Genomic DNA, 23834 nt, shown 5'->3' on the forward strand with positions numbered 1-23834 from the left:
ATAAAGTATCAGCACAGCAAAAACAAAATAAAAATACATAGCAAAGTCATTGCAATACAACAATGATGAAAAATTATGGAAAATTTACCCTCTTCTAAAACTTAGCATGAAAATTTTATTTTAAAATGCCTGAATTGCATCATCTCTTATTTTTCTGTTAAAATCTGCACTATCTTGCTTTATTTTATCAACTTGCATAAAACTGTAATTTATTTTCAGTCTTGTGAAATTTTGACATCTCTTACTGTCAGCAGGGCTGTACCCTCAGGTTGCTCTCAGAGCAGTAGTGTTATGTGCCATTAAACTTTGCAAGTAAATTTGTGGCTGATTGCAGATGAGAAGAAAATTACTATTTCTTCCAACTGGAAGAAAGAAGAAAGGCTTTCTGTCCCTAAGGAAGATGTGCCCTTAGCCACCATGGGAGTGCCAGAAAGGGTACACAAACATGAACGAGAGAGGCAGGTTTGTAGGTTAGCAATGTTTCAAAGAATAAGAAGAACACATAGCTTGCTGTGGTGAAGATAGGCATTTAACAATGGAGAGAGAAAGACAGGAATTTGAGATTTAAAATCGTGAGCAGTATGGAGCAATATATCATGAAAAGCTGTAAGCCAGAAAACATTGCAAAGAAAAGCAGGGAACCCCACCAGTAGGTAACTTAACTAAATTGTTCCTGAACCTACTCCAGTGGAAAATTACCGGTGATACACAGGTGGCTGAGAAAGATGGGAGGAAAGATTGAATCATAGAATATCCAAGTTGGAAAGTGGGTGAGGAGGGGAAAGGCATGGAGGCAATTTCCAAGAAAATGCAAAAAGAAAAATTAAGATAATGTACACATTTGATCACTGTATCTCTGTTCATTGTTCTTTTTCTGAGTGAAATTTAATAAAATGCAAAACATTAATTTACACTTAGAGTACAATTCAAACTATATTTTGTCCAATAGATGTATTACTATATACGTTATTTTGATAGGAAATTGATAGCAAGTAAGATAAAATGGCCTATATACAGCATCAAAGATCCCTTTTGTACCTTCTCTGCTTAAAGCCAATAGCATTTTTCTTGTACCACCCTGGTTCCACATCTTTAAAAACATTTTTCAAAACAAGCTGAATTTTAATTTTTTCTTATCTTACCTGCATCACAGAGAAGAGCACACCTTCCTTTATCACCTCTCCTCATAAGTTCACTCCTCAGAAGCAGAGTGTTATGGTATTCTGAGACTAAGAACAAACTGCCTATAACTATAGAAAACATTGCTTGAATTAAGATTTTCCAAACTGCTTGTTACTTAAAGTTTTTTTTTTGTGTGTGTGTTTTTGTTTGTTTGTTTGTTTGTTTTAAAGCATCTTCAGGATTCTTTATTGCTGAAAGTAATATATATTAATTTTATACTGCTGGTTTCCAGCCACATGCCTCTTCTCCAGTCAAGGTATTTACTAGCAGTTATTTGTTATTATTATATACTTTATTTTTTAAACACAGAAATTGAAGTTTCAGAGGACTGAGACTATCATGACCTATGGCCTTGGCATAAGTGACTGTAGTAACAAGATAAGAGGAAAAGGAAAAGAAGTTTTTTATTAAAAGCGGTACTGTGTTCACCAAAGAAGCCATTGGCCAAGGAACAGTCTGAGTTTAGTCCAACACAAACTGACTATGTGATACAAAAAAAGACAGTATTAAAACAAATAAAACCAATCGGATGGGGACAAGGACGTTAGAAATGGTTATAGCAGATTCAGTACCATTCACATTCATTGAGGTTTCAGCCCCCTTCCAGTTCTCAGAGCAGACAATCACACAGTGGGCTGGCCACTATGGAGCTTATTACAAGGAAAAAAATAAGTGTGGCTTTTCCACAGATACTTGTGTCTCATTTAACAGAGGCAAAATATTTATATCAGGCTTTCAGCTGGAACTCCTCCTGTTTTGCTCTGAGGTATCAGTTTATAAACTGACAAGTTTTTACTTTCTCAGTTTTTTAAACCAATGTCTTTATTATTATAAAGTTGTATTGTAATTGTATGCTTAGAAGAGGTCAAGGATCACAAACCTACAGTCATCTGAAACAATAAAATAACATGAGACTTGCATGTGTGGTCTCAGTCAAGAACTGTTAATATGGTGCAATTAACATAGGATAAATGTACTCATATGTTTCAAATACATACACTGGCAAGAACACAACCTCTTGTTAAGCATGCCTACTGAAACATACCAACAAGTGACCAAAGAGAAACAACAGCTCTATGCTTTGCTGAAATAAGAAATTAGGCATTAAAGAGATGACACTTGTCTAATAAAGACAAGATTGCATCATTAAGAAAATTAAAATAAAATTTTTCACTAGGAATGGATAAAGCACGTCATAGACAAGAAAAGAACAATAAAAGGCTAGGGTGAAAACTAAATGTGGTTGGATCCTGTGTGGGTTCAATTCAAAGGGGACACTGTAAATGCTAATACTTTCCACTCCAAATGAATCAAGGGAACAACTTAAAACTTCCTCAATGGAGAAAGAAAAAAAAGGGAGGAGGATAAAGGAAGGAAGAGGGGGAAGCGTAGGAATAATGTATGCATAAAAACTGAAAACCTGAGGTAGGTAAACTACTGATACAGAGATGATAAATAACAGCAGGGAACTCTAGTTGCGCACTATCCATCTACAGTACTTATTAATGAACAGTAACATTCCATAAGACTACAAAGGTATCTTTGAAAATACTTAAGGTTTGTGGTTTTTTGTTTGTTTGTTTGTTGTTGTTTGTTTTTTGTTTTGTTTTGTTTTTTCATTTTTACTGCAGCAATCGAGAAAGGAAGAGTAATTCCTATTCTATAATGCACTATACCCATATCATAGAATCACAGAATATCCTGAGTTGGAAGGAACCCCATAAGGATCATGGAGTCCAAATCCTGGCTCCACACAGGTCTACCCCAAAATTCAGACCATAAGTACAATGCCCAAACGCTTCTTGAACTCTGAACTTGAATTCCATATTATATAATGTTGCAAACTTTCTTTTGTTTGTATGTCTCAGGAATACTCTGGCAGCCAAAATTCTCACAGCTAGGAAAAAAAAAAAAAAAAAAAACAACTAAGAAAATGAATATTCCAAGGCTGGAATGACAGTGATACAATTGTATTGGGAGCAGATGATGATAACACAGCACTAATACCTACCAACTGATGGAACAGCAACTATAAGATAAAACAACAAACAAACTGACTAAATAAAAATTCCCACTGAAACTCTCAGTTGTCTTCCAAATACAAAAACCTCTTTCCTACCTATGAAATAACAACAGATTGTCAACTAAACTTGGTAATTCCTTATTTCAAACAGCAAATATTTTTTTCATCAAAAGGGACTGTAAGTTCCAACCTTTCTCATGTGCCTGGTCCAAAGGTGTTTGCATGCACACAATTTAGGTCTTTTTATCTTCACTTAAAATATTTTTAAAAATTAATATTGCAGAATCAAGAAATAAAAAATTACAAAACATCAGACACCTACATAGCCTTTTGTTTAGTCTCCTCCTAATCAGCTTTGTGATATAATCTTTAACATGTTTAAAATCTGATTTTCCGCCTTAGTTCAAGTACAAGATAATACAAAAGAGAGAAAGAAAGTATGCATTTGCCATTTTCAACTTCTCAGCTGCCTAAATCTGTAACTAATACAATAAATTTAACATATTCAAATAACATGCTTGAGCAACCACCTTTTAAAAGGTGTCAATATCACATAGAATTGGAAAGAATGTGGATCATCAAATTCTCAAGACAATTTTAATAGCATGGGGAGAAAATTTTTTTCTTCAGCTGAAGAAGGTTTCAAACAAGTGTCCTCCCTTCTTTGTGCAGTTGAACATGATATTATCACTGAAATTCAAGTGAAACTTTTCAAATGTTTATTACTTAAATGACTTTTCTTCATTTTTTGTTAGGGAGTGAAACTATTTTCGGCTCAGAAGATAAACAATTCAGGAAGAGCCACTAAGTACTGAAAATTAGAAGATTAGATGTTTTGAAGTTAACTGCCAAAGTCATGCTACTCCATAAAAGTTAGTTAACAGCAGAGTCTTTCCATTTCCAGAAAGAGAGTACTTGATGTCAAAATATTAAAGCCACCTCATAACTAATAGCACAGATTTAGTATTAAAAGGAAGATCCAAGTCTCAGGGTAAATCTTCCTTTTAAAGCAGTTATTGATCTTTCCTTCAGAACACTGTTCACCATTTCTGTAAAGCAATACTTTTGAGAATGGTGATGTAGGCAATGAGTAAGTCACAATGACAAGTGGGTAATAAATAATAACTGACAGACCTTCCCTGAAAACATACAACTGGTTTCCAAAGGACAATGAGTGGCAAAGGTGGGTGATAAAGTGGCAAAACGGACCGCTTATTGTAGCGCAAAAAAAGCAAACAAACAAACAAAAAACCCACAACTGAAATCTGTAGAAGTCAAGGGGTGTGAAAAAAAATAATTACTTGGCTTTATAAAACAAACTGCAGCAGAATGATTGCATGAATAGAAAAGACTAATAAGTTAAAACAAGCTATTATAAACCATCTATTACTTAGCTCTGAAAAAAATCACAAGCATAACAGGTTAAACTAAGGTTCTACAAAGTATTATGTATCTATACACACTAATCATCCCTTTGTGCTAGTACTTTGGCCAGGGAACACAGAAGCTGAAGAAAGCCAAGACAAGACCATGCCAGGTAGCTTAATTCGCCTACCTCTATGACATGTTCTATAACCAACTATGCTTTCCTGGAGTACAATGGAATCACTGTTTCAGCTACCAAAATTGCATGACAAAAAAGGCCAATACAGTTTACAGCACTACTGGTATCTTAAGAACAACTCATCAAGTCATTGAATAAACAGCACAACAAAATAAAAAAAAAAACACAACTCCTAATTAACTACTAATACCACACGGTTCTTTTTGAGAATATCATCTATACTTTTGTAGTTATAAATACAGATTCCACAAAGTAACACTTAAACACTAACTTCTGCCTTTTAAAATACTATACAATCAAAAATTCTCTCTTGTTTGATCAAGTTCTGTAGAAAGAAGGTCTTAAAAATAGAATTAAAAATGTTTTAATAGAACATTCTAAGAAAAAAAAAGTCTTAAAATTTCAATTTAAAGTTAAATGTAAAGAGTCCACTGGGGTCATATAGATTCTTTATAAATGCTTCCAGTGAGAAAAACCAACATTTCTTTTTATGTCAAATAATGTTCTATTTTAGACTGCAATATTTATTTTTCATCTTCAAACTATTGTTATAATGTAGGCAACTGTTAACCAGTAAAATCTCTTCCTTAAGTATTGCTTTCTCTAAAGACATTCCTAACATTCTGTGTGATTCACTGTGATTCTGTGATTCAGTATCTGTATCTTTTGGTATTTCACAGTCAAAGACATACTAGAAATTAAAATCAAGGTGATATTCAGTCATGGCATTACCTACCCTGCATTAACTCAAATTTTATGAAAGGACACCTGAAAAATTAGTTCATTTTTTTTCTGATTATTTCAGATTTAATCCAACTAGTTGAAAAGAAGTGTGATATTTTAAGGGAAAGGAATGATTATTAGGTGAGATAAAATTATCATTGACATTGACTAAAAAGCAAAAAAAGTATGTAGAATAAACCAGGCATTTCCTTTAAATATCTGCAGTGGCTGCTCTGTTCACTTCTTTGCCTGGTCTTCATAAATTGTGCTCATTCTCGGTAGACAGAAAAGCTGTACTTCATCATCTCCAATAATACAATCTACACTTATCACTATTTTAATCAAGTTGAATCTTAATTTGCTAATTTTATTGCAATAAAATATACTTTATTCTTCCCTCCCCATAAACATCAACTTATCTGTCTCAGAGGTTGCAGTGCAAAATTAAATCCTTCTTGCACTGCTATCCTTTGAACACTTAAAAGAAATCACTTTCATTTATTTACTTTGTAGTACGAATATGATGAAATTCTATTCAAAAGATTAAAACCATATATAAAGCAAGCATTAACTGATTAAAAATGAAATTTATATAACTCCTTTCTAATACTCAATTTCTGCCCAGTATTCAAGGATTAAATTTTCAAGATCACTTAAAAAATTGTAACAACTCATGGTACACGGAAACTCATTGTAAGGAAAAAATGTTTTACAACAACAAAAACACAAACAAAAAACAGAAACAAATTAAAGACAGTTCAGCAAGCTTGTGTGGGTATTATGAAAGTAACAGTGCATGAAGAAGCTCATTAACAAAAATGAAACAAAGAAATCAATATTTAAGATTAGCAATAATTGCACAATCGGTGCAAGAACTAAGCCTGATTCACAACTTCAGTTAAATTTTGAATCAAGTAAAGTCATTTTGACCAAATTTAACATTACATTTCTGCCAGCATAAAAACATTTGCTTAACTAAAACAAACAAACAGAAAAGCAACCCACCCACAGGTCACTTCTGTAATACTTTATGTTAATGGGTAGCAGATACAGGGTATTTCCTGGATTAGACAGTGCACATTATACCATAAGAGTTGCTTCCTTCAGCAACATTTCAGTATATGAAATCCCACATGTTGGTAAAAAGTGAAGAGCTCATATGTCGAGAAGCTAGAGATTACCCATAAACTAGGCAGATGAAAAAAATCAAAGCTTGGACACACTACACTCTCAAAGCCTCTCACCTCTTATCAGAGAGGGCTATTTTAATTTAGCCTTCATCTTCATTTATTACCAGAACTCAAATACTGCAGAGTGGTTTGTGATGTACTATTTACTCCAACAAAATTCTTATCACTTGTTACAGAGAAAAATAGTCTTCAGAAGTAGAAAGCTGGTGCATTTATCTATCTACTGCTCCAAACGAACTAAGGGATGTGGGCAGTCATGTGTTTTACACAAATCATTAGAGATACAGGAATGTTTTGAATAGCCATCAATGGTTACATCATTAACTATAATTTACTGCAATGACTTATGATTTTCAATTCATAGAAGTGCATTAAGAGTGTGTTCTACACATACATTAACACTCCCCATCATAAAATAAAACCATTTAACTTTTCATGGAGTGACTTTTATGATACTGTTATAGAAGAAACTAATTGTAGTTAAAACCTTTATTTTTAAAAAGGTCATGCTTTCTTACTGTAGTTTGTAATATTTAAATGGCAGTTCATGAGTGCGAATGCAGATGTACCACAATTCTGGGCATGTGTGTTCAATACTAAACCCGTCCAATAAGTTCTGCAGAAAACATGCAATAAAAAGTTATTTGCATATTATTTACCTATAATGAGGTAAAAGAAATCTAAATTGCAAATGAGTTTTGGAGACAAATCAATGCTAAAGGACAACAATTACTTCAGTCACGGTGTGAATTAAAACCACATTAATAAAGCTTAGGTGCTGTGGCAAGCACATCTTAAGTCCCTGGCAGGTCATTCAAGACCTGGCTTAAGAGGAACAGCAAGCATAAAGTCTAAAACTATGTAGTTTTAAGGTCCACATAAAACAAACAAACCCAAATGACAAAAACCACAAGAAGCTCCAAGAAAACTCAAACTTCCATCCCCTTTAAAGACTGCCCTGAATGCCTGATAACATCTCAGTTTTTCACTATATAATGACAAGACAGAGCTAAAAAAAAATAAATAAAAGAGGATTCAGAATAGTCTTCCTTTGTTCCCTTTCTCGTGTGTAAAACACAGTGAAAATCAACATGTTTCCTCAAGGAAAAAAGTGCTGTGTCGGAGTTAAAAATAAATCTAAACATCCTGCTCTTTACCTGAATACTCAAAACCAGCTCTATGGAGGAACTACAGAGGGCACTGTTGTACCAGTTTTCAGGAGTTACAGTACTGACGGCCTGAGAAACAGAAGACTGCCAGAAAGGAAAGAGAGAAAGAAAGAATCCAGAGTTAGGAGAACATGCAAATGCACTACACCTAATACAGTAATACAGCAAAAAGACTGAAGCTGTATTTCTGAAGGAAAACGGACTGAAAAAATGTTCACGTAGCAGACTGTCAGGCTGATAGGAATACCGCAGTGTACACATTTTCCTTTGTAGTACTTTCCATGGAGAAGGTAACTAATCATAGTACTTCCTTATCCTTTGCAAACAGCAGCCTCTTCCAGGAATCCCAGTCATAATCAATATGAAAATGAGTGATGCCCATCGTGCACTTCTTCCCCAGACAGAATTTATAAACACGCAGTATCTCCATACTGTACAGTTCTCTGTAAAAGGCCAATTCTGTTTTATTCCTTTTTTCCTAATGACAGTTACAAATCAATTATTTCTATTTTGAAAACAGTAACGTTGGTGCAATATAAACCAAATGAAATCCTAGTCCTTCCATAAGAATTGCCTTTAAACATACTGACCAGAAACAGTGTCCGGCTGAGAGTAACGCAAACATGCAATTGCTGTATGTATGACTTTCACAACAAATAGGGGTGTATTCAATAAGTCAGCTTAAATAAGTGATTGTGTAAGAAAACAAAATGATTTTTATACAAAGAATGGGCTCCAGAGATAAAAATGCTTATGAAAACAAATTTGATAAATGTTTTACTGTTCAATTTTATAAAAGCTCTTCTATCCTTGATTGCATTTTATTAGAATTATCTCCAATTATATTTCATTAAAAAACAATAAATTTTAAAACATGCATTACTGCTGCCTAATGAGAATTGCAAACAATATAAAGCAGGTAGTTGCTTCTGCACAGAATAAAATTATTCTTTTTTTTTTTTCTCTCCATTTTTTTCATGTCTATCCTTAAGAAGCCTGATGAAGTTGCCAAGCAAGAAACCGAAGTACTGAAATAAGATACTGATAGCATCATCCACTTAAATGAAACCGTAGAGGAGAAAGGTGCTGCTCATTTTTCAACAATCTGCTGGAAAAACAAAGCAAAACAAAACCACAAGAAACATGTTTTACAGTATTATAGCAAAAAGCATAGGATACATTATGAACACTGACTTGAAATCACATTTAAAGAAGAAAAGCTAAATGAAAGATATTTTCAAATTAAGTTGGGCATAACAAACCAAAGAATAACGGTTAGCAGAGAAGATGCTCAAGCAAATAGACAAAACATCTACCAGAAAATTGTCTACAGTTACGTGCATGAATGAACAAAAACAAACAAAACCAAAACCACACACGTTGCCTGTGGATACTCACTCACATCCACATGCATAAAAACTGTGATGGTAACTGTGAAGAAACTGTCTCTCTAAGCATGAATAGACAGATACTACACGAAAGGAAATCTCCACAGAAAATCAAAATCCAACTGTTACTTTAAATGAAATTTGAAAAAAATTGCAAAGCCAGACACCACAAGTATATTTACCAGGAAAGACCCCCGTTCTTTCACAGACACTAAAACCGTGGAATGCTTGTAATTAAGTAATTGCTAATAAAAAAATTTAAAAAAATAGCACGCATGTTGGAAACAGGTTTCATCCAGGTTTTTCTCATGTTCAGCTTCCAAACAGGCAACATATATGCAACATTAAGTGAAAGTCAACTAAACTTAAATATGCTGACTTCAGGCTAATTCTGTTTCTAAATCAAAATTATTTTAGAATTGCTGAACATATTACCAGTCTAGTGATCTATTTAGCAATTGTTTTTTAATTAGCATTGCTTCTGACTAATAGTCCAGTTTTATTTTAAAAGTTTCACCTTACTCTGTTGTTTTTAAGTATTAGTAAATTTTCACTATTATTATTTTCATACTCCTTTTGAAGTATGTTAAGTCTGCAGGCAGGCTGCATGCAGGTAACCAAAACTAATAGTTTTTCTTAACTACAAAGTATTAATAAAAGTGCATATTAACCCACTAAACATCAACTACAACGCTGGACCAAAACAAGCAAAGGTCTTAAATTATGATACCCGTTAATTCTGCATAAAATTAACTGTGTTTTAACTTAGAAATGTTGTAGTTCATTTCCACAGACGTGCAATTGAATCTAAATGGGGCTATTACTGAAGCTGTTGAGTCTATGTATGTCACCTAAATAAAATTCAAACCACAAAAAAAAGTTTTGATAACGTTTACAAAATTGACTTAAACATTTTAATGTATTTTTCCATTTAACTACAATACCGAATGACAAAATGTTAATAGATTACTCTAAATATTCAAGATATTTAACAAGATATTTGAGGTTCCTTTCTCCCCATGCAATACAGCACATTAAAACCAATTTTACTATCGTAATTTATTCAAAGCTTGATTATGAGCAATAGCTGCTAGAAGAAATACAGCATTGTTGATTCATATACAAGCATTTCACTTAACTACATTGGATAATAGCAGTGCTCCTAAGGAGCATAAAAGCAAAGTGATTAGAAGTCATTACTGTTAATTAGCATTCACTTTACATTGATAGGGATGAACCTTTTCTGTGCTGAACAAATGGAAAGCTTTTATCTGAACGTCTGCCAAACCTGGTCAAGGTAGGCACAGAAATAAAATGTCAGTGACCAGTAAGTAGAATTCAAAACAAAAATAACAAAAAAGCAAAACAAAATCTACGGATGTATCATCATCCAATTAGTGAGATTCAGTTTTTAAACAGGAAGAGGTTTGAAGGGAATGAATAAAACTGGAAACTCATACTTCACATTCTGCAATCTCACTGATAAAAGGAGGAAATGTGTGTTTATCAAGCTTGCTGTGAGTGCACGGTTCATTTGGCGTCCAGTAAACAATGCCTGGCTGCCCATTTCCAAATGCATGTGAGAATCTTGCAACCCAGAACATCATATTCAGCAGGCAAGGTCACACTAGAGATGCCCTGGAAATAGGAAATTAGGAAAACCTGGCAATCAGAGGTTTAAAGCTGACCAGAACAAGCCCTCAGGCTTGCTTACCATCTTTCACCACCAGCCTGACTGTCTCTGCTTATTCAATATTAACACAACAAGACAGAGTGAGTGAAAACAACTCCACACACCTAACAGGGAGAAATACAGTGACTTTTTTGTTTACATGAGGCTCCACATTTCTCACGGTAAGAAATGTTTGAGGTAGTCTCAAACGTTGCTCAAGATCCCATTCTGGAAGCAAAACTGACCCCTCCTGAACAGTTCAGATGAGACAGGCATCCTGTTGATTAAAAAATTTCCTTGTTCCCTTCTCATTTTAAAATTCAAACTAAACACACACACATACACACAAAATGTCTTGAGAATGGAACAAGATCTATAATTATTTTTATTGTGTCTGAAGTACTGCTAACTGTGTGATTACTTCTTAACCTCTTCCTTTAACTTATTCATCGCTGGTTCTTATTCGTTGCTGGTGACAATGGTCAGTCCCCTAGGTGGAGGAAGCTATAGAGCTTTGATCCAGAATTAAAAGAAAAAATAAGTCAATTAAAAAAAAACAAACAAAAAAACATTGAATGTGCTGAGTGCAAAGAGACAATTCAATTCTTACAGATAAACTCATTCTAAAGGTAGACGAATTGTTATTCTAAAAGGTAGAGGAATTCAGTGTATATTGCATGAAAAATCACACGAAATATTTTGCCTTAAAAGTAATCTTATTTTGCAAGGAAGCACAGTTATTTATCTTCTGTCAGGGTAGGTAGCCATTTAATAGAATTTCTAAAAGTTTACATACAACATTCATGACTAAAGGCAAGAAGAAATGTGCCAAAAGATACAATGTCCAAATGTTCACCTAATCAACATGACTAGTAGAGGGCACAAAAAATAAATTCTATTGTTTCATCTGTCAGTGCTTCCCTTGACACTTCAGGATGTTTTTTTCAATACTAACATTTAATTTACTCTACAAAAATTGTATTTCAACCCCTGAATTATATGTAAAGCTAATCTATCAAAGTATTGGTATTCTCAATTTGCATATCTTAAGATATGGAGACAAAAATCAAGGAAGGGTGAGGTTTTTTTTTTTTTTTTTTTTTTTTTTAGAAATTTTGCATAAAAATAAATACCTCTTCCTATAATTTAATCTTTATCAATTTTTTTTTTAGAAATATACCTTTAAGAAATTAGCCTACGTATCCACACACACACACACACACACAAATTGTAATAAGGAAAACATCAAATTTTCTTCAATTGAAGAAAATGGGAAATGATGACTGAAACTGCTCCAGAGACTTCTGAGCTCTCTGAATCCCATCAGTAAGAGAGGGAAGCTACCTGCTTTGTCTGAACATTTATAAACTGCAAGATTAGTTTGGCAAACAGCATGCTAAGGACCTGATATTAGATTCTTGAGGTCAATTGACATTCCTTAACTAATACTATTTAGATCTTTAAGACTCCCAAGGAAGTCTGCAAACCTTATTTATACATGTTAAGAATTAGACTTTATCATGCAAATACTGCCACTGAAGTCACAGAGACTACCAAGAGCTGATTAAGATGGATACCTAAAAGCCAAGTGACTATTTCTAAATACTTTACTGTCTGTCTTATAAAACATTTTTTAAACACTGAGTACCTGCAGTAGAAAGTTCTACTAGATTTACTCATGAACCTTCACTGGGAACACCCAGAAGTTTGGCCACAAAGTCAGCCATCAGCACCAAACCTGACAATCCTTTTTTACCCATTAGCTCCAGCAGCTCAGTTCAGCAAAACTGAACTGAAAGAACTGAAAAGAACAGCAAAAGGAGGACTATTTCCGTAGCATGGAAAACTATTACCTATAACGAGGAACCGAAAGCTTTATTTTCTATGACAGAATTAATCCCTATACAAAGGCCACAGGATAATCTAGTATTCTATTCATTTATCTCAAACCCTAGCTCTGTTTGCTGAAGAACTTCAAGTCTTAGGGAGTTTCACTGAATAATGAGAGTACCTAAATTATCTCTATTCCACCCAAACCTGCATGGACAACATACTTTGTGTCAGACAAAGTATCACCTGAAGTAACACCAAATTGCAAACTTCATCTATCAGATGGACAGAAATACTTCCTGTCTTCAGTAAATATCTGTGTCGGTCTATTTCAAAAATCATGATCCTGCCCATAAAAAAAAATAATAATTAAATACATGAGTCAGACTGCATTAATAAGCTCTTTGTTGCTGCAACTACAAAGCACATTACCTATTCTTAGTAACTGACTGAGTTATAAGATCACTGCTCAAGGACGTGGTATTATTTTAAAAAATGAATTTTCTTTCCCCTTCTGCAAGGCTGATAAAATGAAATTCTGCCACAAGCAAAAGCTATTTTTGCTAAAATATTTCATAAATCCAATATACCCAACATCAATTCTTACTTTTCAGATGATAACCAATGAATGGTATCATAATTAATAATCCTTCAGTCCTGAGATCCAGTATATTAATTTCTTTCAAGTACACTTTTTTTTCCTGTAAGCTTGCAGGTTCAAAACCCAGAAAGTGCACCACAAAAAGAACTGACAGAAATATGTTAAAACTGAAAATACACAGAAAGTCAATGTGCATGCTTTACAATAAGCATACACAAATATATTACACAGAAACAACAAACAGAATCAAGTGTTTGAAATACTAAATTTGAAACACTCAAGTACTGAAAAGTTATAGAAGATGAAAAATAGTTTGAAGAAAAACAAAAAAAAAAAACTTTTAATCAATATAGTTCTAGATTTCCACAAATTACCCCAGCAGTAGAAACTTACCAAACATAAGCAAAGCCTTCACAGAACACAGAAGACAAGGCACGAAACTTGGAAAAGGACAGCACTGTCTACTAAAACCCAGAATTGAAACAAATTATCTTGCATTGGTCTGTAAGCTGCTATAACCACTACTCTAAACAAAGCTTTAGCCGTAGATCCCTGGGATATAGAATACAACCCAACATTCAACAGAAATCCATCCAACACACAACCTCTCTTACACCACTGTAATGTATGCTTGCGTAAAACATTAACACATTATTTGGACAATATCATAATTGCACTGATGAGGGAGAAAGTAGTTAAAGCCTACGTTGAGGAATGCATTACAGGAATGTTTCATTAAAACCCCTGCATGCTTCATTCCTTCTAATCACTAAAGGGAAAGAAACAGCTTTTCTACACATTTCCTGATATCAAAGATAAAGACATGACAAAAACCTGAAAGATAATTCAGATAACTAAGAAACTCTAGAGCTTACACGCTTACTGGAAAAAGCCCCAATATGCAAAGTGACAAATATTGACAATCAAAGATATCAGTAATCCTTATTCAGTAATATGGATAAGAAGTTAAATTATTCATTAGAATTCAGAATTTACATGCATCACAAAGTAAAAATACTACTATCAAGTGAGGACTGCCAGGTTAGATGCATTCAGGCATCATATAAATACTCTGATATATTTCAAAATATATACAGAATAAAGACAATCTAAAATAGGACATTACCCAAGAGAAGAGTAAATATAAATTTACAATCATCTAGGTTTTGGACAATAAAGTTAACAGGTTTACAGTCATTGGCAGTCAACATCACTTTTTGAGTCCCGTGAACTACAACAAGACTGCTGCCCTGGGTTTCCAAGCACTGCAGAGGAACATTTAACCTTTTAAATGTCAGGCGTTCATAATGTTTTATTTTATTTTATTTAAATCATATACTTTTGATTTCATCCTACCAGTTTTTTCAAATGTGGTTGGTTCTTAATTATTTTTTTTTTTTAAACTAAACAAGTACCTTTAATTGTAACATTCTTTACAATGTAAAAGCAAGGCATGTTATGCAATTTTCAACTCGACACACCTTTCCTGCACAGTTAGGCCCAAACCATTTGAGAGAAAAATTAAGATGCATTATTTTGACCAGTGTTTTAAAATTAAGTTCACTTAAGGATGCATTTTTACAAGCCTCCTGCAGAATTCCACTTATCCTTTCAACAGAGAGCAAATTGAGCTCTCTGTTTTAAACATCTAAAAAAAAAAAATAATAAAGGAAAATCATGAGTGATTAAAACTTATATAGTAAGGCTACAAAACTGCAGTCATAAAATGTGCAAAATAAAAAAGTTTTCTAAATTATTTTCAATACAGAAGTTTCATGTCCTTTTCTAAAAACTAAAAACACAAAGAGTTAAAGCTCCTGCAGATTACTTCCACCTGCTATATACAATTATTCATCAGAATATGCAAGACTTCTACCGAAACTTTTGCACCAGAATTTCATAGACTACAAGGGTTATCCAAAGAGTAATAATATGTTAAAATAACCTTTATGTTAGTATTTGTATCTTTAAACTATCATATAGTGGAATTAATATTTCTATACAGGAAAGAAATAGTTATTTGGTTCCAGACAACTTGATAACATCTCTTTCAGTTGTAGTTATAATTATCATGTATTAACTTCCAAAGCAGAAGTTGTCAAGATTTAACATTAGCATTAATTTATGTCAAGCATCCATTTCTCCAAAGACAGCAAGGATCGAAAAGGAAGTATGATCTTAATTGCCTCTAATCTGCCCATTTTTAATTAAATTGATCAGTAATTTATTATCTTACACTGTGGCAGAAAACTGCTAGCATGCAGCTTTAAGAGACAGCATATACTAACTAGTCCTTCTAATTTCTAATACTATCAGGATTCGTAAGACATATAAAAGTGCTATGCCATATTTCTTTAAATTTCTGTATTACATGATATGCACATTCCATTTAAAACCTCCATGAAGCACTCTAGAGTGCTACAGCCTACATGCACTATTCTCCTGTTGAGTAGTCTCATACTCAACACAGGTACATGATCTTGATTTTCCCTTTCAAAGATGTTTAGAAAAATGTAACATCCAATTTCAACATGGTTCAGAAAGCGCTCTGCATTCAAACCACACTTAGTCTAATCTGAAAGTTTTTTGATTTTTTTTTCTACTAAACAAAGAATAAGCTAAAGGTTTATGAATCTCAATTCTAATTTCAATGGAAAAAATAGAAAAAGTGGAAAGGGTGCTGGAAAACGTTCAATACCTGAACTGAAGACCAAAACTATCTTCAGCTGAAGTTTCAAAAAGTGGTCTACCAGTTTTATCCGTAAAATTAAATGTGTATTTATTTTTAGTAACCATAAATATGTTTTTCTGAACATCGTATTGTTTTAGTACTGTGCACTGCAGACATTAACACAATAAAATGCCACAGCTATTACATGATATATTAGAATATAGTTGGAGGGCTACCAGAATCAAAAACATAAAACATTCTCTAATACTTTGTGAACTATCTGCAACATAAAAACAGGCAATAGATTCTGTTTTATAGAGCATAAGAGCAAACAAATGGAAATGTACATACCTTAATTTCTATGCGTTGATAAATGCACAAAGCCTCAAAAACCTCTAATTCAAGTAATCAAACAATGCATTATTTCAAATATCAAACTACATAAACATTTGGTTTGGGCCTGAAATGTGGATTAATAAGCCTCATTTACACTGTATGAAAAAGGGAATAAATTGAATAAAGTTACACCATGTATTTGCAGTGCAAAGGAATTTGCAGAACAAAGGAATAAAAGTTAAACTTTTTAACAATAAAAGTGTCCAAAGCTTTTCTCAAATACCTAAGTGGATCACATACTTAAATTCATAAATGAGTCAAGGAATTTAAGCAATAAAAGCACATTTAAGCGCTATAATTGTCCTCAAGTATTTCATTCTTTTCATTTAGCATACCTTAACAAGTTTCAAGAGGTGGTAAAGGTCTTCAACCTCATCCTCCTGACACGCAGTATACACTCTTCCACTATTTATGGTGGTACCCTTAATGACACAACGATAGAGTGGCAAATCCAATGCATCAGCGTAGAGCTCAATGGCATGGTGTCCAACTGTCTGATACATATAGCTGTCCAATTCATCAGTCTGCCCTGCCACAGTCAAGAAATAATCACAGTAGGTACATAATTTCAACAGTTACAGATAACTATAATACTTCAAAGCACTAAGAATGTATAGATGTTAATATTTTTTGGTTCACGAACAGATGTTTGCTGACATTACCTCTATAAACATGGAAAGGAAAAAAAAAAAAAAAAAAAGGATGGCTTTCTATACCCAACAGACTATGTCAAGAACATGCTAACTATTTGGAAATTGTGCAGACTACTTCTCCTTTGGTATTCCTCCCTGCTTCATCCAAATATCTTGAACTGGTCCAATTCTGCTATTATTTATATGGTAATTCAAATACAAGCATATCTCAGAGGCACAAACCTAAGTCCATTTCAGCATATTCGGTGCAAGAAATCTGGAGTGCAGTGCAACAGTGAAAATAAGCAATAGGTTGTCACAATTTCCAAAATTTTTACTGTTTAAATTGTTATCGTGGTCATCAAGAGACAAGAGCAGGTTATTTGAGCCTAAATGGAATAAAAGTAGATTGCTACAATGCTACAATGTTTTGACATTAGTTAACATGTCAAAAACAAAAAGAGAGGAGAGGAGAGGAGAGGAGGATTCTACCTTCAGTCCTTTTAATAATTAAGCTCAGAACGTAATCAAGTCTTTGCTGCTGTTTCCTTAATCAGGAGAAAAAAAGTTAACTGAATTTTCTTGTAAGTAATTTGTAGCTAACAAATGAGGGGAGGGGGGAAAGAGTTAAAATACAGGTGTTGTGGATTACAACTAAATCACAAACTCTCTGATAAAGGGATTATATATAAATATTTTTCAGATAATTTTTCAAATAGGTTAAAAAAAAATCCTGAAGTTTCCACCTCATTTATTAAAAGCTAGTGCAGTTCACTATTTTAATGTTAATTTGTTAATACTGTCACTTCTCTTAATTTACACACAAACACATTATGCACCTCTGCTGTACCTCTAGCACCTCTTGCAAGGAGAAAGGTCTATAATATTGATCAAGGTAAATAATTTGTGATGTAACAATTAGGTCATGTCACATTTGATGCCATGCAACAGTAACAAAGATACGTATTTGCTCAAAATGGGCAAATCCAAACCCATAATTACAACTAACCAAGCTAAATCAGAACAGTTGGCATAAAAGAAAACTCAGTATTTTTCAACATACATAAAATATGACAAGGTCTTTAAACTGATATCCAGTTCAGAATACTGAGTTTCTTTATTAATTGAGACTCTCCAGGCAACAGTGGTACAAGATAAAATAAAATGAATGGCATAGAATCCACCATTGCCTGAAGCACCTCAATTAACTTTCCACAAAATTTCCAACTACACACTTAAAGAGAGCATTTTATGATTTTAATGACAATATACTACATTTCTGATGTGGATAAATTAAAGACAACATACTTCAACAAGATTAGAGATGATTATGTCCTAGCTACAAAGAAAATAAATTGTTACTGTATTCCCAAGCATTTGCCAGTTCTGTCCATGACTCATTTGTGATGTCAGCTCCCATTTTGTTTCACTTCCTCTGTATAGTTTCCTAACATGCAGTTTCCAGGTATCATGCTTAACTGTTTAACATACATTGAAAAGTTAACATATGGTAATATATTTTAACATATTTATTATACTCCCCTACCAGCTGGGTAACAAATCACTTCATTTTACGTTCTAGTCCAACACAGAAGTAAGCAGTAGTCATCTCCCCCTCTTACCTCACCACTGGCTTAGACCAATGAGTTGCTCCCATTATCTTTCACAACAATAAGCCTAGGCCTAGCCTGTGAGGAACTGATCATTTCTGATCCAAGCTAGAAGGAAGGAAAAAGGGAGGAAGAATGTGCACCAAGGTCAATTGCAATCCAATTGGTTCCTTGATCCAGTTCACAAATGCTGGGCTAGAATAATGGAGGAAGACAAATGAGGATAAAAACACAAGCAAGCAGCTGCAAAACAGCTGCTTATTTTTTGCAACTTGTATGGTTTATGCCAGTTTAAAGCATCTCTAGAAATAGGGTGTTTGTTTTGTTCAGTGATGTCCTGTACCACCTTTTACTATTTGAGCTACTGAACGCGTACAACCTCTTCATACACCACTAAAACATTTGTATTTTCCCTTTTTCAATTTGTGTAAGTCTTTCTTTTAACTGATCTTCATCTTGTGTGATGTCCCCCTCCCCTGAAGGAAAAAAACATTTTTCCTCAGGCTCTGGGATTTCTTCAATAAGCCCTTCAATAACCAAATCTATATAAATACATATATACAAAGGAACCTAAGACAGGCACAGTTGTGCATCCGTTGCTTCTAATTAAATAAAAAAAAAAAAGAGAAAAACAAACAAACAAACAAACATAAGAATTAAAGCTTTCCTACCTGTGCTTTCAGCAGGTCTTAAATTGGCTAGAGCAACAATCTGATGCCCAGCAGCAACACATTGCATCATATTATAACAGCTGTCCTTCCCACCACTGTAAGAAAAATAAAACAGTGGCAATTAAGTAAAAATGCTGCTAAAAATTTTAGCCCCTTATGGCTTTTGCCTAGCTGCTAAAATTTAGTATCAACAGAGCTGGTTACAAAGTTTTCAAATAAAATGCAAAATATTAGCAGGAGCATAAGGATGATTTCACCATAGTAAAGCTTAAACAATGTTTGTATAGATACGCATAATATCTATATACAGCATCCATAAAGCATGCATCCAGTTCTAATCTTTTTCCCATTTCTTATAAGAGAACTTCCACAAAAACAAACAAACAGTTAAACTGGAATCCCTTCAGAACAAGGATTATCAAGGAGTAAACCCACAAAAAACCACCAGTATCTGTTCCAGAGAGCCACCAGTGTTAGCAGTCATTTTAGATAAAGACACTCATTTAGTAATAATATTTATACTTCATGAGATAGATCTGCAAAAGTTTCAACATTTTGTACATTTGTACATCCCATTGCCAGAAGTTATGATTATTACAGGTAGTAATTTCAGTTGGCTCTGCATGGAACATGCCATTTTTTACAACAGATACCTGCAGATAACAATTATGAGAGCTGATTAAAAAAATAAATAGAAAAACAAGCAGAACAATATTCTTTTCTGAGGCCAAGAGATGATACCATAAACATGGAGAATTAAGTTTGACTGAATTGAATCCAGTAAGGGTCCAGTAAGACCTACTGGAACCTTTTCTACTCTCAATGAGGAAAGAATCCTGCTCTCCTGGTGGAACTGAAACAGAAGCTTTTCCACAAATGTTAATCCCTATCAAAGAAATGTTACAGTCTCACAGCAAAATGAAGACTGGTGTAGCATATACACCATTTACAAAACCTACGTTCAGATTCCCAGCCTTCAACCTACAACTGCAAAAATCAGCCTAGGGCAGGAACTGGAACACAGATCTAGATCAGCTCCGTAAAACTACTCCTTGCCTTACACTCACTGAGACAGGGAGAGGACAACAGACAGTGGTAACAAACAATCCTTGCTACAACAGGCCACCAGTTTCCTTGTGGCCACAGTATTACTATCAAATTTCTTCAGCTTTTTCAACAAAAAGTTTCCTGTCTTATCTACCCTTTATGCAAGAGCTTGAAGCTATTCCCCTTCATTTTATCCATGCTAAAGTTCTGTATGCTGACCTTAATTGTAACTGTGTAACTCAAACCTCAAGTAGAAATAGTATCAACAACATGGCATCCTTTTGTACTTTACATAAAGCAGGTGCTTATGTTTCAGTGTTATAAAAGTAAATATAAATATGATAATGAGTAGATTTCTAATTTGAGGTTCCATCTGTACCTGACATTATTTTCATGCATACCTACAACTTTCTTCTAATCTATATACAGACAAAAGTATAAAATCATTAGTTCTGGATACTGCGCTTGATAGCTTGAAAACACAGCATTCATTTCATAAAGTGAAATTTCAGGTTTAACAGACACATACTGAGACAAAGGCTCTTTTCTTTCTGAATGGCTTCATTTTCAAAGTATGAGCCTCCCACTAGCTCTAATTTCAACTCCAAACAAGAAAAATAATTATGACAGCTGATATTTCCCTACGCTGTTTAGAGCATTTCAATATTAAAACTGAATTATTTTTAAATTAAATTTTAAATTAAAAATAAAAAAGACACCAGAATAAACCTATTAATCTTTTACATTAATTACAATTAGTTGAATTCAAATTTATCATTTTAAGATGAGGCTACATTCAGATTTTCCAAATTTGACCAAAATTTCTAGAGTACCTTCTGTATCACATGCTACTATAATATTTATTTTCTGCATTATTGTTATCGTAGCCCTAGAAAATAACTGTCAAGAAACAAATGGAAATAGTGCCCACCAACAAGGTCTTCTAATCTAACTGTAAAACACACGGCAATTAAGGCCAATGAAGCCAGACATCAATAGTGTGGGAGGAAGGTGGACCCAGCATAGGCCCAGCCTGGCTGAGAGCTAGGCTGTGTTGGTGTGAAAAAGAAGAAAAAAAAAGAAAAATAAAAAAAGGCACTAAGAAGAGCTATGAAGACAGATACTGAAGTAGCTTTGAAAACGTTGCCTGGAAACTCCTCTCAGTTGTCATCACAGAAGAAACCACAAAGCCTTTTTGTATAGAAGTGTACGAAGCTGGGCCACAAACAGGACTAGTTTTGACAGTCCTCCAGGTATGTCAACAGGTAGGCTTATCAATTAACAAAATATTAGAAGAAAAAAAGTAGGGTAATGTAAAGACATAATTCCATAAAAGAATTCTGGGAAAAAAAAAAAAAAAAAAAAAAAAAAAAAGTACTTGCTATTGACAAATATAACCATTTACAGTCAGAAAATTCTAGAAGAATTAAAGAGTTGAAAAAAACGTATTTCAGTTGGAAGACCGGCTTTAAAAAGTCTATGATTTAGCACAATATACAATACAGGGTTTAGCCCGTAAATACCACTTTAATAGCACGACTATCAACTTTAAGTGTGGGCAACATTTTAGAAGAAAAAGAAACAGGCTGAAGTAGTTTTATACATAATCCTGACCTTTTCAAAAGTAAGAACCACTTTTTTTTTCTTCTGATCTTTGAGGCTAGCTCTGTTACAAAGATTTCAGACACTTTGATGTCTCTTTAAAACTCTTCTTAAAACTATTACTGAAACTAAATCCATCCTTGTAAAACTGCCCATTAAAATAGCAATTGTGTTTCAAACCTGTTTTAGGATTTTATTTCATCCTGCCTTTTAACACATTCCTCTGCTTAGAAAATATCAAAATAAATAAACCTGGAAGACTGAATCTTATCTCTAAAAGAAGAAAAAGCACTGAAGCTGATTTTCCTACTCTGTATTTAAGCAGGTCTTGAGAAGTGTAATTAGCATTTGTTGTATAATTTGGATGATGTTTGCAGTGACTTGTAATTGTTGGGGCCAAACCACAATTTCAACAGGCCTTGACATTCTACACTGCCTGAGAGAATTTAATAGATTAAATGTTAAGACTTCAGGAAAGTTAGTACACCCAAAAATAAAAATGCTCTGCTCATATACACACAACCCTTTTCCATTTACAGGTTCCCTAGCTTGGTGTCTTCTAATTCACTATTATTTCTCAAGAAAGGAATGCACTGCACCTGTCTTTGTTAGGAAAACAAACTAGTATTAATCTCTTTTAAAAAATTATTAAAAAAAAAAAAAGGCTGTTTACAGTACAACTGTAGAAACTGACAAAAGCAGCAGGACTATGTGGAGTGCAAAAAAAGCAGCCCCAGAAGACAGGGCTGTGTCAAACTGCAACTATTAAACAAGGAAGCTCTGTCTTTTTTAAAGTGAGCAAAATTAAATGCCTCTCAGAAGACACACTAGGAAAGCTATCATAGGAGATGATAAGATATTGGGGGAAAAAAAAATAAATCTGAGAACTGAACTGAAAATAGCAAACTCCCCCTGACTGTCCGGGACTTGGCAAAGGCCCCGCAGCCCCAGGCAGGCAGCTCGGGCATAAGGTTTTTCTTATGCAAGAATCTTGTTTTGGGTGGGCGGGTGGTTGTTTTGGGGGGTGCATGTTTTGCTGTGTTTTTACAGAGAGCTCTCGCCCGTGTTCCGGCAGCGAGGGGAGGCGAATGCAGAAGCCGCTGCAGACCTCTCGCTGCCTGCAGGCGGGGACCTCCAGCCCGCAGCCCCACACAGCCGCTGCCCCCGCAGCCCTGCTTCCCTCCCTCCTCCCTCCCGCGGAGCCGGGCCGGGGCGGCGGACAGCAGGCGCGGGGCCGGGCCGGAGGACGGCGCTAGGCGGAGCACGACCCCGGCCTGTCCCCCGCGCCCTCCCCCCCTGTCGGCCGCCCTGGCCCGTTACCTGATGAGAGCCACCACCCGCATGGCGCCCACTGCCCCACGACGGGACGGAGCCCAGCCAGCCCGCCACCCGCGCACGCCGCCGGCCCCGCCGTGTGCTCCCGCTGCCGCCCGGCCGCCTCCCTGCAGCGCGCCCTCCTCCCGGGGCGGCCGCGCAAACTGCCTGCCCGAGCTACCGGCGGGCTCGCCGGGCCGCCGCCGCCTCGCCCTGCGCCGGCCCGGGCGGCCGCTCCCTGCCGCAGCCGGGAAGCGGGGACCGATGCGCAGCGGCCGGTGGCGGCCCGGCTGCGGGGCGGCGGGCGGAGCGGCGGCGGAGGCACCGCGCGGGGCGCCTATGTGAGGGCAGGCCGCGGGGCCGGGCCGGGCCGGCGCTGCCGGGTGCTGCGGGGAGCACCGCGGGGCTCGCCCCGAGGTGGCGGGGTCAGCATCGGCCCCTCCGAGGGGCCCCTGCCCTGTTAGTCCCCCGGGAGCCGGCGTTGCGGACGCCGGAGGGGGAGGCGGGCAGGAGGAGGTCTGCCTGCTGCAGGCCTCGGCGCTGCGCTGC

At 35.5% G+C, this 23834-nt stretch overlaps 1 protein-coding gene across 1 annotated transcript in view; it reads right to left on the reverse strand.

The window, feature by feature from the left end:
- Positions 1–23408, reverse strand: part of DPH6 (diphthamine biosynthesis 6) — a 205549-nt gene extending 182141 nt beyond the window's left edge. The window contains exons 1-3 of the mRNA XM_084288587.1: positions 23292–23408; positions 19323–19417; positions 16745–16938 (exon numbers count right to left, since the gene is read on the reverse strand). Of these exons, the coding sequence (XP_084144713.1) occupies positions 16745–16938; positions 19323–19417; positions 23292–23314 (312 nt within the window). The 5' untranslated portion in view covers positions 23315–23408. The remainder of the gene's footprint in view (positions 1–16744; positions 16939–19322; positions 19418–23291) is intronic.
- Positions 23409–23834: the final 426 nt, after the last annotated feature.

Source organism: Netta rufina (genome assembly GCF_964035555.1).
Source record: "Netta rufina genome assembly, chromosome: 5".
NCBI lineage: Eukaryota > Metazoa > Chordata > Aves > Anseriformes > Anatidae > Netta > Netta rufina.